The sequence below is a fragment of the Camellia sinensis genome, chromosome 5 (genome assembly GCF_055761805.1).
Source record: "Camellia sinensis isolate YWXY chromosome 5, ASM5576180v1, whole genome shotgun sequence".
Classification (NCBI taxonomy): domain Eukaryota; kingdom Viridiplantae; phylum Streptophyta; class Magnoliopsida; order Ericales; family Theaceae; genus Camellia; species Camellia sinensis.
Genome location: NC_138965.1, coordinates 123,537,509 through 123,552,867, shown reverse-complemented (window position 1 = coordinate 123,552,867; position 15,359 = coordinate 123,537,509). Strand labels below are relative to the sequence as shown.

General features: G+C 39.8%; 1 protein-coding gene across 4 annotated transcripts in view; it reads right to left on the bottom strand.

The window, feature by feature from the left end:
• LOC114299100 (uncharacterized) overlaps nucleotides 1-7,949 on the bottom strand; it is a 52,935-nt gene extending 44,986 nt beyond the window's left edge. The window contains exon 1 of one of the 4 annotated variants that reach the window (XR_014330105.1): nucleotides 7,564-7,764. Coding sequence is in view for 2 of the 4 variants with exons in the window: in XM_028243780.2 (XP_028099581.2) it covers nucleotides 7,564-7,752 (189 nt within the window). In the remaining 2 variants the exon portion in view is untranslated. Of the gene's footprint in view, nucleotides 1-7,563 lie in introns of all 4 variants that reach the window. The other 3 variants (XM_028243780.2, XM_028243783.2, XM_028243786.2) reach the window with 3 other exon arrangements.
• Nucleotides 7,950-15,359: the final 7,410 nt, after the last annotated feature.

Sequence of the window (15,359 nt, the reverse complement as noted above, 5' to 3'; positions counted from 1 at the left end):
CGGGCTAATTTTACACTCCTATCAATGTGCATGTTAACATGTCAATATGAATATTCACATTGTCACGAGTCGGGCCAAGCCCGCCTCGGGCTGCGGTCAGGCTTCAGGCCGCCCACGGGCTGCGGGCCAATTTTACACTCTTATCAATGTGAATGTTAACATTGACATATTAACATTCACATTGTCAACAGGCCGGGCCGGGCCAGGCCCGCTCCGGGCAGCGGGCGGGCTTTTGGCCATCCATGGGCCGCGGGCCAATTTTATACTCTTATCAATGTGAATGTTAACATGTCAATGTGAATATTCACATTGTCAACGGGCCGGACCGGGCCCGCCCCGGCCCGCCCATGGGCCGCGGGCGGGTTTCGCGCCACCACGGGATGGGGGCTAATTTTACACTCCTGTTAATGTGAATGTTAACATGTCAATGTGAATATTCACATTATCAACGGGCCGGGCCAGGTCGGTCCGCCCTGGACTGCTGTCCAGTTTTATACTCTTATCAATGTGAATGTTAACATGTCAATGTGAACATTCACATTGTCAACAGGCAGGGTCGGGCCCGCCCACGGCCCGTGGGCGGGTTTTGGGCAGCCATGAGGTGCGGGCTAATTTTACACTCCTATCAATGTGAATGTTAACATGTCAATGTGAATATTCACATTGTTAACGGGTCGGGCCGCGGCCGGGCTTTTGGCCGCCCATGGGCCGCGGCCCAATTTTATACTCTTATCAATGTGAATGTTAACATGTCAATGTGAATATTCACATTGTCAATGGGCCGTACCGGGCCCGCCCCGGGCCGCCCATGGGCCGCGGGCGAGTTTCGCGCCGTCACGGGACAGGGGCCAATTTTACACTCCTATTAATGTGAATGTTAACATGTCAATGTGAATATTCACATTGTCAACGAGACGTGCCGGGCCGGGCCAGGTCGGGCCCGCCTTGGGCTGCTGTCCAGTTTTATACTCTTATTAATGTGAATGTTAACATGTCAATGTGAACATTCACATTGTCAACAGGCCGGGCCCGCCCACGGGCCGTGGGTGGGTTTTAGGCAGTCACGAGGCGCGGGCTAATTTTATACTCCTATCAATGTGAATGTTAACATGTCAATGTGAATATTCACATTGTCAACGGGCCTGGCCGGGCCCGCCCCGGGCCGCGGGCGTGCTTTTGGCCGCCCATGGACCGCGGCCCAATTTTATGCTCTTATCAATGTGAATGTTAACATGTCAATGTGAATACTCACATTGTCGACGGGCCGGACCGGGACCGCCCCGAGCCGGCCATGGGTCGCGGGCGGGTCTCGTGCCGCCACGGGACGGAGGTCAATTTTACACTTCTTTTAATGTGAATGTTAATACGTCAATGTGAATATTCACATTGTCAACGGGCCGGGCCCGCCCCGGCTCGCGGCCGGGTTTCGGGCCTCCAACGGGCCAATTTTATATTCCTACCAATGTGAATTTTAAAATATGAATGTTCACATCATTAAATTGCTAATCGTTCAAAAAATATTTATAAGGGTATCAAAATTAAATATAAGGGCATAAGTGTCCAAGAAAATAGTGTAAATCAAGAAAATAGACTTTATGGAATAAAACTATACATACATGGGACTAAATGGGTTAAAAAATTCCTTCATGGACTTCTTGGGTTAAAACACTTCTAAATTGGACTTATCAATAAAAATCCCTTAAAAATTACTCAAAATTTATAATCTATGACCAAAATTCATTCATAATTGATCCCACAACAAGAAAATCAAATCTTCACTCCCCATTTAAATTTCTTGATAAGTTTTTGTGTTTTGTTTTTTCCATAGTTCATAGACATTTTTGTTATTGTTATTTTAATTATCAATAGCGTTCAAGAAGATATTTTAAATGTCCAAGAAAAGGCAAGAAAAGGAACCAAACACCGTTAGTTGAATATTTTTAAATTAAATAAAGAAAAATTTAGTCAAAAGTTCCTTAATATAGTTATGTAGTGTTAAAAGAGTAAATAAATATTTTTTAATACATAAAGTCTTTTAAATTTATTTATCATGAATTAAGAACATAACAATATATATCTTTTTATTTTAGATAACTTTGCTCTTTTATCTTCTATCACTTTTATCTTTCTATTTTAACCATCAACGTGATAAAATCGATATATATACTCTCTCTCTCTCTCTTTCTCCATATATATATATACTTAAATCTATATATATCATTTTCAATATTCTAAGTTGAAAATTACTACAAGATTGCGAGACATGGTTCCACAATCAGATCATAGAATTTCGATAATTGTCATATTTCGTATTTCGATGATTGTTTGGAATGAAACTTACGATTAAGTTGCATAAGATCTATGTATTTCGTTTGTTTCGTTGAATGAAAGAAGAAATAATTGTTGAAAGTAATTTCAATGAATTAAAAATTTAAAAATGTGTATTTCATTTGTTATGATTATATTTTATTGAATTTGATTGAATAATTTGTTATATTAACTTTATTTTTGTTTGCCCTAGCAATATGTAACTTGTGTTTTATTGGGTGACATGCTCTGTTATTAAATAACTGTAAAATTTTATTCTGATTTGCTATGAAAATATGTAATTTGTCTTTTGTTTGCTGACTATTTTCAATGGTACTGTTATAATAGTAAAATTTTACTCTATTAATATTATCATTTTATTATTTTAATAAATTTTTTATTTAATATTTCTAGTTGTGCTTGTAACAAGTATAGTGACTATGGTGTTTAGTGATGATGGCGATATTTCACTATTTAAATACTAAAATTTCACAATAAATTTTACTGTGAACTAGAGAAAAAAAATTATTGTTAACATTAATTTCGACATTAAAAATTTTAATTATTTTTTAAAAAATAATTTCATGATCAACATTGATTTTATTTAATAAATTTTGATAAGAGGATTATAAAAATACTAATTTTATTAAAAATCAACACATAAATCAAAATTTATATTATTTTAAAATTTAAAATATGAAATTAGTCCTAAAAATATTTTGGTGCGGAAGGGATCCAACTTTAGAGAGTGTTTGAACTTAGAGGTGATTTTGGAAGTTAGTTAAAAGTTAATTTTTTGATTTTTTTAACTTTTTTATATTTTATATATAAAATATGTGAGAAGTGATATGACTCAAAATAGATTAAAAATTAAAAATTAACTTATTTTTTTTTCTTTTTTTCTTTTTTCTTTTTTTTTTTCAAATGGCCCCTTACTGACAGAGGCAACTCGAAGGGCGTAGTGATTGGTCACATGACACCCAACACCCCACGTACACGTGGGGGCAGCAATAGGAGAATGAATGAAAAAAAAAACAAAAAATATGGACCAATCATAATTTATTGGGAGTGGGGTCACCCCAGTGGAGTCTCACTCTTTTTCCTTATGTTAATGTTTTATTTAATATAATTTAATCCTATTAAAAAATTAAGAGACCCATCGAATAGGACCACAATCATTAAAGATTTATTGTTTGGAAAGTGATTAAAAGTTGGCTTTTTAATTTTTTTTTTTTGTTTAAAAAAACATATAAAAAATGTGAGATATGAACCTAAAATGAATTAAAAGTTGGAAGATGACTTTTAACGATCTTCTCAAAATAGTTAGTTAATAGTTTTTTTTTAAAAAAAATTGAATTTTATATTTTTTGTCTTTAATGAACTTTTTAAATCTTTTGAATAAATTATTTTTCTTTTTAGATCCACTTAAACTAAATACATTTAAAAATAAAAATATTTATGAAAAATATATTTTAAAATTCACTAAATATAAAAAAATATATCTAAATTTTTATAGATTTTTCACAAATATTTTATTTTTTTGGTATAAGATGCATCTAAAAAATGACAAAAAAAAATTCATAAAGACAAGAAAATACGAAAAATAAAAACTCAAACTTCTTTTGAAATTCAAATCAAGCAGAGCGAATGTTGTTTGGTTTTTAAAAATAAAAATAAAAATGTGAGACGTCGATTTGTGGAGTGACCCTATTTATGAAAATTTCTAGAGTCGCCATTGCTTGTTGGACCCATTTTGGGGCGCGGTGATTCAAACCATTCATTACTACTCATTAAATAGAATATTTATATAAAAAATTAAATTAATCGAATATTAATAACTATACATTTAAATCACAGTTATTTTACAAAAATGAACTGCCATATAATTTCAAGACTATGGTGCTGTTTGGTATAGCTGTTAAAATAGATTATAGATTATAGCTTAACGGATTATAGATTATGACTTTAATCAGAAGCTGTTAATCTGTTTGGTATAGCTGTTGGATTATAGATTTAAGTTGTTGAGTAATGTTTGTTAAATAAGCTGTGAAGTAGCTTTTTTAATTAACTTTTATTTTTTATTATTCATTATTTGTCTACATTTCTCATAAAAAGTAATAATAATATTTTATAGTCCATTTGTGTCTTTTTCTATTTTTAAAAAAATAAAAAATAAAAAAATCTAAGAGTATAACCGTGAATTAATATGTCCACAGCAGAAGCTGATAATCAGAAGCAAGGGGTGAACAGCTTCTCAGAATCAGTTTTTTTCACTTAAAATAAGTTGTTAGAATCAGAAGTTATTTGAAATAAGTTTAATCAAACAGTCCAAAATAACTATTTAAAAGCCAGAAGCCATAAGTTGGCTAAAAAAAGCCTTACCAAACACCCCCTATGGTGGTGTGTTTTGACTTTTCAAGGAAAAAATTATATCCTTAAGTTGGTTTGAGATAATCTAAATAAATATATTTTTTGACTTTTTATAAATAAAAAAAATATAAAAAAGTAAAGAAAGTGGTTAAAAAAGTAAAAATGAGATATTAATTAATTTAACCCAAATACGTGTATGTAGATTAAAAAAAAAATACACTTTAAATTTATCCCAAACACCTACTTATTCTTAATGTATGAAAATTTTATTCTAAAGGGACTTTGACTAAAGTTTTGAAAGAGAATGAGAGTGTTTCATCTGCTTCCCAAGCAACCACCTCTCAAACCAAATTATGTATTCTCTTTTTTTTTTTTCTAATATATATTTTTATGACGCGTAATCTCTTTTAGACATAACTTTTAACAAAGTAAATTCTGAATATTTACAAGAGATAAGAGTTAGACCCCCATCGCTTTCAGTAAATGTTGATTGGTCTAAATTTTATTTATTTATTTATTTATTTATTTATTTTAGTCCTCATTTCATTGTCCCCCACGTGTATGTAGGGGTTGTGGGGTTTAGATCATCTTTGTATTTACAATTACGAACAAACTATAGGTATCAATTAGATATTTGGGGTTTTCTTATTTTGTGATTTCTATTTATTTATTATTATTTTCATTTTTAATGAACCTTTTTTAAAAACTTTTGAAAAATTTACTCATAAATCCCACATGGGAGAATGTTGATCCATTTAGTCTTAAGAATTTTCTTATGAAACAATTAATCCTTTTTGTTTTGAAAATTTATATTTATTTGATTTAGTGCCATTTGAGTTTGTGTAATTGTCTTTTTATGATTCATCTTTTTAATTTTCTAATTCATTTTTGAGATGCGAATGGAAATATGAGGTATGTAATATTCTTTTTAAAAGGATTGGTGGCTAAAGTGTTAATTGTTGAGTGTGAAAATCTATATTTCTGTTAGTGTGATTTTCTGGTGTTATATTATAATGTTGCATTAAAATGCTACATTTAGAAAAAGTACACGAATGAGTTTTTGTGTGTCATATTGATTGGAGCGTTAAGTTTTTTTGGGATGTTACGTTCTTACATTTGAAAAAAATACACTAAAGAATTTTTAAGTGTGTTAGATTGGAGGGTTACGTTTAGAAAAATTGCACTAAATAATTTTTGTTTGTTATATTGATTGGAGTGTTACGTTTGAAAAAAGTATAATAAATAATTTTTCTGGAGTGTTACGTTTTAAATTTGAGAAAAGTATATGAAAGAGTTTTTTAGTGTGTTATATTAAAGTATTACGCTTGAAAAAAGTACACTAAAGAGTTTTCTAGTTGGTGACATTCGAGTGTTACGTTTGGAAAAAAATACACTAAGGAGTTTTTTAGTGTATTACATTGAAGTATTACGTTTGAGAAAAGTACACTAAGGAGTTTTCTAGTGTGTTACATTGAGTGTTACGTTTGGAACAAATACACTAATGTTGTGTTTGGTTGGGGGATTTGGAAAGGGAAATGAAAAAGGTAGGTGAAATGTGAATAAAACATACCTATTTCACCTAGTTTCACATACCTTTTCCCTTTCCCTTTCTAAATTCCTCTCCAAATCCCTCAACCAAACACAGCATAAAGAGTTTTTGTGTGTAACATTGATTGGAGTAGTACGCTTAAAAAAATTACACTAAAGATTTTTTTAGTATATTAAATTAGAATGTTTCGTTTGAAAAAAGTACACTAAGGAATGGTTTTGAAGTGTTACATTTAGTAATTTCAACATTATAAAAAAAAAACCCCCACATTTGTCCCTCAACACTATAATGAGATCTTTGGGTCCATAAAAAAAAAAAGAGAGAGGACTAAACAGTTCATAAGATCAGTATTTGAGATTTATTAGTGCTTCTCCTAAAACTTTAGGCTTCGAGATTTAACTCGACTAGACGAACCAAAATATTTAAAAATAATTAAAAAGCTTTAAAAACATAGTCCAGAGAAGATTTAAAAAAATAGTAGACTTTTTTAGCTTATTTTGACTTTTAAAATTACTTTTAGAATTTTAAAAAAAAAAATTACTTGTTTGATTCATCTACACAGAATGGACCAAAAACGTAAAAAAAAATTAAAATAATATTTAAAAAAGTCACTAAATATTTTTTTAAAAAAATTTAGAAAAAGAGGTGCCTTGTATAGAGGTGGCTTAAGATGTGTATGACCCATCCTCGTGATCGTTGTTTGAATTTGCACTTTTAGTGATTTTTTTTCTTTTTTAGTTAGGTGTTTTTTTTTTTTTTAATTTAAGTTCTAACCGACTAGAAAGGTTACAATCGGAAAAAAAAAAATCACCTAAAATAAAAAAAGATAATAATAATTTTTTTTGTCTTTCGTTAAGGTTTTTGAATTTTAAACAAAAAAAAAAAATAGTGTTTAGGTACTTCTACACAAGATGAACTCAAAAATCAAAAAATTTAATATAAATTTGAAAAGAAAAAAAATTCATTAAAAACAAGTTGGAAAAAAATATATATGTGATTTTTTTTAACTAGAATCTCTTTCAAACACGACTTTTGAACCCACTCTTACAAAATAAATTTCGAATAACTACAATTACAATTTTACAAATAAACTAATAAAGGTATCAGTTGAACCCAAACAAAACCGACAACAATCAAATTCTCAAGTTTTTGACTCACTCGAGAGATTCAATGTTTGTTATTAGCATCTCTAGACTTGGTAGCCTCTTCTTTTGATTCATGGTAAGTTATATGATGCGAATTCAAGGGTGCATAGAGAAAAAGAAATATACAAGAAAAGAAAAGAAAATGGATTGGAGAATTTTCCGGGAAAATAAGATTGTGGAAGAGAAACTTACAGGGACAACATCAATCCAATGGAGGGATATAAAGGCACCAATCAAGAGGAAGAAGAAGATGATGGAAGGCCTCACCAGATCTCCGGTCTTCATCGGCCCCTTAACAATCTTTGAAAGAAACACACTGCATATCCTACCTCCATGCAACGGATAACCATGGTTTGCATGATGAATATTTTCTTCTTCCATAACCAGATTTTCCTTTCCTCCAAACACTAATCTTCACCGCCACTATTAATCAACAACCTCTTTTAGCCTCCATTGACTTGACTAATTAAAGTAAGATTTAAATAAATCAAAATTAATTGTTGTCATCAATAGGAAAGCAAATGGAATGAAGAGGAATAAATAAATAAATAAATGAAAGTCAGCATAAAGGCAACATCAAGGTTCAATAATGGTGAGCTAACCCATTTAAGTTGTCGCTATGTGTGGTGCAAATTTTTTTTTATTTTTTTTCCTGATATTTTCAATTTCGCATCTCTACTTGAAAGTCTTAAATTGAAACATCTCTAAAACATCTCTCTCATTGTGCTTATAATAAAAATGAGTTCAGATTTGTTAAAATTAAAAACCTTAACTTTACAGATAAAATTGACGTATTATGACACTGATATTGTACGGGGAGTAAATATTCCGACGAGCTCGTATTCTTTTCTTCTAAACTCCCTGTCCGTCCGATCGATCTGCGAACACAATGGCGGTAAACTACCCGGCGGTGTGTGGCCGGAAAACCCCTCCGACGGTCAAGTTAGCACACACTCAGGGATAGAGAGAGAGAGAGAGAGGAGAGAGTTGAATGTCTAAATTTATCTCACCAAATGATCATCTGCCTCAGCATGGGGGGCGCAGACACGCTTATATACCTTCTGCGCCCCAAATCTACTTCCATTAGTCTCTCGACACGTGGTGCTGCTATCCCATCTGTCAGCACAAATCCAGCAATCACCACCTAACCAAACTGTCAGGATATCTTGGCGGAACCCGACAAACCGACGGAACCACCTCGGCTTCTTATGACCACGCTGCGCGGCATATCTGAGTGATCCACTCGCCGAGCCCCAGAACAACCGAGCTTGGTTGCATTCCGGCAAGCCGAGCTCGAGGTAAGTCAAACCGGTTAGCTGTAGGCCTTCCTGCCGAGCTGAACGCACGAACCGTGGAATCCGGAATGGCAGGCAGTCATCTCGGCCGAGCAACTTCAAGTAGCCGGTTTCTACACAAACGAGCCCAAGTAGCTTGGTCCAACATGGCCCTGTGACTTAACCAAGCAAAACCTCTCTGGACAAGCCCAAGCTACCGCGGCCCAAACGTGTTCGGCACTCAACTTGCCCGGCCTTTGCCATGGCCCATTTCAGCTCATAAAATCTCCCTCTCAATTGCCCCTTAATTCCGTCCGCACAAGTGTGACTGGGATTACAAGATCCAACCGGAGTAGACTCTTCCTCGGCCCTCAGTTTGCAAGTAGTTAACCGTGCTAGTCGACGCCTCATCTCGCCTCCCTGTCTCTTCAACTTTGACGCCGCCATTAATTGGGACACGCGTCGCTCGTTTATTGGCCTCGAGCAGCCAACCCTCACGTCCCTTCACATTCAAAAATTTTAGCGGTCTCTCTCTCATATATACGTCATTTCTCCCTTCATTTCGTTCTTACTGACTCTCCTTTAGTTCTTGACATTCCAAAGCTCCAGAGCCTTCAAAGAGCTTACTTCCTGCGTCTTGCTATGTTCGTACTTGAAGACTCACCTCCAGCCCCATTCTGGGAAGTTCTTCGACCCCTTTATTGCTATTTCATTTGATATTCTTCGTTTTAGGGCACAAAAACCATAGATTTTAGGGTATAGCTCCCCAAAACCCTCCCATGCCCCTTGTCCTCCTTGCTGTTCTTCAGCCCCAGTGATGAACACCTGAAAATCTGGGACGGACCGGGCTCCAGGTCTTCTCTTGATCCCAAAAAACATTAAAACCGAGCAAATTGGTAGTTTTAAGAAAACTTCTGTAGAAACCGAGGTAGGCAGAGTACTTGACCAGTCGACCGGGCTAATATCTGGTCCGCTTGATCGAGGTGGTCTGGCACTCCATCAGACCGAGCTAAAGTCAAGCTCGTTTTACGCGACCGCGCTTCCACTTACACTTACCCTCCTTTTTCTGCAGAGACTCTCTAAGATCGAGCAGCCATCAAGCAAGAGTTTGTGCCAAACCACCTCAGCCGAGCTAAAACCAACCGACCACACATGGGGCGCTACCGCTTCCTGGTCGACACCCCGGTCGCTCTAGCCGCGTTCCGGGAAGAATACGGTATCCCGAACGACGTTCATTTAGAGCTCGGCGTTGAGGACACAACCCCGTGGGGCAGATTAGACCAGTGTCCCTTCACCGTGCTGTCCATTATAGAAGGGGGCCTCCGCTTCCCGGTTAACCCGCTAATCTGCGAATTCTTGCAGCGCACCGGGCTAACTCCAACCCAAGTCTCAACAAACACTTACAAAATAATCAACGGGATCCACGAACTGAACAACCGGCTAGGAACCAACCTGGGACTAGCCGAAATACTACGCCAGTATACCCTCGGGCATACAGGCGATGGCCTTGCCTACTATTTAAAAATCAGACCGGGCAAGAAGAAGATAGTGACTGGCACCCCAGACAAGGACTTGCACGACGATGACTTTTTCTGGGTGTCTGGTAACTACGAAATAGCCGACGTACCGGGTTGGTTTATTAGCAAGAATTTCGGCAAGACATGTAAGCCATGCTAACTGCTCGGTCAATTTATCTTTCTTCACTATTCTGTACTTTAGCATTTTTTCTTCTTTCCTTTGCAACAATCGAAGCCCTGCAAGCCCACTATCATTATCCCAACGAAGCAGCCATCAGAACCATGCTCCGCTAGCGCAACCGAGATTGCCACTAGCTCCTCGGTTACAAACCGACATATAGATATTTAGCTCCACGCCGAAGTAAAGTCACAGACTTTCTTCGCTCTCCATCTCCACCTCCCGATCCTACATTACCGGACGTGCCATTCATCCGGTTGACCGAGACAGAAGAGATGGCCAAAAGAAGCCGCATCAAGAACCTCATCACTGCCACCTCCACCGAGATACCGAGCATCCCGACCCGCTCTCCTGCTGCCGGGCAATCCAGCGGAACCGTGGTCACACTGGCGTCTCCCTCCACCGGGCAAGCCAACAAAGACAACCGGCGGGCTGGCAAAAGGCAACGTGTAGACCCTTCTGCTTAGCTAGTTGTGGAGCTCAACACCGAACAACCTGCCGTGATAATTGACCCAACTCCACCGTGGAGGCCCCAACTCAAGCACCGAGGTAAAGAGATCCCGGTGACCGCCTCAGTCAAAGGTGATAAGGAGCACCTACTAGCCTTCGATCTGACCAAGGCCTTGCTGCTGCCGAGCGACGTGGTCGGCAGCGACCACGTGCCGGACGCCCGGCTGGTGAAGTCCATGACCAGGGTAAGAACTTCGCACACTTTGCCCAAAAAAGAATTTTCAAAGTATTTGCTCGGCTTTCTCCCTAATCGAACCTTCTTCTTGCAGGCTATCCAGAAACAACACTTGGTCTTGGAGCACATTCATCGACTCCGGCAGAAGGCCACCGACTCTGTCAGCCAGGTGAAACAGCTTCATGCCGAGCTGGGGCGATCAAAGACTTCACTCGAGATGGCAAATTCTGACAACTCAAGGTTACTCGGCCAGCTAGGTGTCGCCGAGCAAGAAATGGACGCTCTCCGGACCGAGCTGCAAGCATTGAAGCAGTGAAGGAATGAGGAGCTGGAGGATGCCAACAACGTCAGTTTCAAGGAGACCGAGGAGAGCTACACAAAGCAAGTCCATGCCACCCAAGACATATACTTCCAGGCAGGTTGGAAGGCTGCTTGTGAACAGCTCAGCCAAGGATCTGGGACCGACGTGTTTGTCTCTCCTCCAGCTGTTTTCCTGCCGACGTACCTAGTGCCATATGCCAACGACGTCTTCAACGCGTTGCAGGCTGAGGCCGAGGAAGAAGAAGCTGAAGATGCCGAGGAGAATGCGGAGGGTGACACCCGCCCAAATCAGGCCGGCTAGGAGAAAACCGGCGCCCAGGTAACCACAACCACGGCCGACCTGGAGGCCTCGACCGGGGATGAATTCACAGACCTTTCCCCCCTAGCTTAGTTTTCTTTGTCTTCTTTTTTTTTTGTTTGAACATGTAACCGGGCTATCTGCCCCTCCTCTTATAATTATTTTGCACATCAATGAAAAAGTTCAATTTTCATCAAGTGTTTGCACGGTCTACGAGCTAGATAACTTCAGCCGGACAAATACTTCGGCAAAACAAACCATCTTGTTTAACTTATTTAACCGAAAAAGACATCTCAGTTTGAATCATAAAGTTGAGTAAATCATCAACTCAGTCAACCGGAATAAAGCATCTCGGTTGAAGTTTCACAAAAGTTGAATAAATCTTCATCTTGGTCAACCAGAGCAAAACATCTCGGTTGAAGTTCAAAGAAGTTGAGTAAATCATCAACTTAGTCCACCGGAATAAGACATCTCGGTTGAAAACCTCAAAGTTAAACAAATCATCAACTTAGTCCACCGGAACAGAACATCTCGGTTGAAAACCTCAAAGTTGAGTAAATCATCAACTTAGTCCACCGGAATAAAACATCTCGGTTGAAATCTCAAAGTTGAGTAAATCATCAACTCAATTAACCGGAATAAAACATCTCAGTTGGAAACCTCAAAGTTGAGTAAATCATCAACTTAGTCAACCGGAACAAAACATCTCGGTTGAAAACCTCAAAGTTGAGCAAATCATCAACTTAAGTAACCAGAATAAAACATCTCGGTTGGAATCTCAAAGTAAAAAACATCAATCTGAATACTAAAGCAAGATGAGACACTTCCATTATATTGATAAAAAGAATATTACATTCTGAAGTGTGAGGCAAAAAATTCATTTGCACAAAAAGAACACAAAAGCTAAAAATAATACAGTTTGAGATTGGCCACATTCCATGGCCGGGGTATTCCTCTTCCCTCCAAGTCCTCCAAGTGGTATGCCTCCTTGTCCACCAGACCGGTTATCTTGTAGGGTCCTTCCCAGTTTGCCCCTAGTTTGCCTTCACCTGGCACCAGGGTGTTGCCCATGACCTTCCTCAAAACCCAGTCGCCGACTTTGAACGGTCTGGGGTGCACCGTTTTGTTGTATTTTCTTGAAAGTTCTTGTTGGTAGGCGGCCACATAGATAAGAGCCTTTTCCCGGCGTTCTTCCACTAGGTCCAATTTCAGGGCAATGGCTTCAGCATTCAGCTCGGGCTCAAAACTTTCACTGCGGAAGGGGGGCATACCGACTTCCAAAGGGATGACTGCCTCCATGCCATATGCCAAAGCAAAAGGAGTTTTCCCGGTGGATCGCCGCGGGGTCGTTCGGTATGCCCAAAGAACGCTTGGGAATTCCTCGGCCCGTTTTCCCTTGGCTTTCTCAAGCCTTTTCTTCAGCCCATCAAGAATGGTCTTGTTTGATGCTTCGGCTTGACCGTTAGACTGCGGGTAAGCTGGGGTAGAGTTATAGAATTCAATCTTCAAGTCTTCACAAAATTCCCTGAATAGGCGGCCGTCAAATTGGGTGCCGTTATCAGAGATCAGAATTTTGGGGACGCCAAACCGCATTACCTCATTCTGCCAGACAAACCGTTTGACGTTTTTCTCCTTGATTGTTGCCAAAGGCTCAGCTTCAACCCATTTGGTGAAGTAGTTTGTAGCCGCGATAAAGAATTTCCAGTTTCCTGGTGCCGTTGGGAGTGGCCCCACTATCTAGCCCCCACATCGCAAAGGGCCAAGGGCTGGTGAGGGAAAGAAGTTCCCTGGCCGGCTGGTGGATTTGGTAGGCAAACTTCTGGCACTTCTCACATTTGCGAACATACTTCTGCGTGTCTGCTTGCATGCACGGCCACTAATATCCTTGCGAGATAGCCCGATAGGCTAGAGATCTGCCCCCTATGTGACTGCCGCATATGCCTTTCGTGAATTTCGTACAGGAAAGCTTTCACGCTGCTTGGGTGTACACACTTGAGATAGGGACCGGTGAACGACTTCTTGTATAAAGCGCGAGATGAAGAGAGCCAAAACGCTCTAACTTCACCCGGACTTTATGTGCTTCCTTTTTGTCGGTGGGAAGGATCCGATCTTTGAGGAAGAGGATAATTGGGTCCATCCAGGAAAGACCTAGCTCGGTGCAGAGTACTTCAATCTGCTCGGCTTCCTCAATGCTGGGCCTCGGAAGGAATTAAATCAGGAGAGGGCTGGGAGATGTGCTATCGACCATAGAAGCGAGGCCGGCTAATTCATCTGCTCGGTCGTTTTCTTCACGGCCAATTTGTTGGACCCTTATTGCCTAGAATCGCTTGATGTGGTCTTTTACCAGAGCTTGGTACTTCGCCATTCTGTCGTCTTTAGCTTCGTAAACCCCAGAAACTTGGTTAACCATAAGTTGGGAATCACTATAAATCATTAGCTCGGATGCGTGCATTTGAAGCACGCTCTTGAGTCCGGCCAAAAGCGCCTCGTACTCAGCCTCATTGTTTGATGCAGGGAATCCAAGGGTGATAGAGTGTTCGATGGTCAGTCCGTCTGGCGAAATCAAAACTACGCCCAGCCCGACACCGTAGCGGTTAGAAACCCCATCTACGAAAAGTTTCCACATTTCGCCCACAAAGAGCTTCCAACATTCTGAGGGGTCTTGGGAGGCTTGCAGGTGGATGGGCGCATGGTCGCTCGTCTGTGCGGCGTCAGGTTCAATGCTAATCGGTTCCACTTCCTCCCCTTCTGGCGATGCGGCACCGGACAGAGCAGGTTGGTCGGTAATACCCAACTCCGTCGTCGCATCGCCGGTCTGTAGCGTTGTACTAGCTGAAGGTTCTTCGGCAGGGTGTGTAAGTTCCACGTCGCCAACATCGCCTTGCTGCGTTACTTCGGTTAAATCTGCACTCACCTCCTCGGCTGCCGCCGCAAGATCCACTGGGCAGACGGGATGAATCCCGGGCGAGAATTCAACAACGAAATCAGTCAATGTCTGGGCCTTTATGGCAGTGCATGGCTGGAACTTGACGTCAAGCTGTCCCAATTCGACCGCCCACTTGAGAATTCAACCGGAGAAGTCCGCCCGCTTGAACAAAGCTTTGAAGGGGAACTCGGTCAAAACAATGATTGTATGAGTATGGAAATAGTGCGCCAACTTCCTGGAGGCCATTATCAATGCCAACGCAAGTTTTTTCAGTGGCAAGTATCTCGACTCTGCCGGTAGCAAGGTTTTACTTACGTAGAAGATAGGGAGGTGCTTGATTCCATCCGACCGGACAAGCACCGCACTAACTGCATGCCAAGAAACGGCCAAATAAAGGTAAAGTTCCTCGCCGGGCTTCGGTGTTACCAACAGTGGTGCTGAAGACAGATACTCCTTGAGCTCAGCCAAAGCCCGGTCACATTCTTCATCCCATGAGAACTTTGATTTCAAAGCTTGAAAGAAAGGGCGGCAACGATCTGATGATCGACTTATGAATCGATTAAGCGCGGCAGTGATTCCGGCCAAATGTTGCACGTCTTTAGCCGGGCTTGGCTGCTTTAATTCTTGTACGGCTCTGATTTGTGTGGGGTCTGCCTCGATGACTCAGTTTGTGACTAGGAAGCCTAAGAATTTTCCAGATCTCACGCCAAAGGCACACTTAAACGCATTCAGGCGTAGCTTGTGTCGTTTGAGAATGGCAAACATCTCGGCTAAGTCGGACAAGTGGTC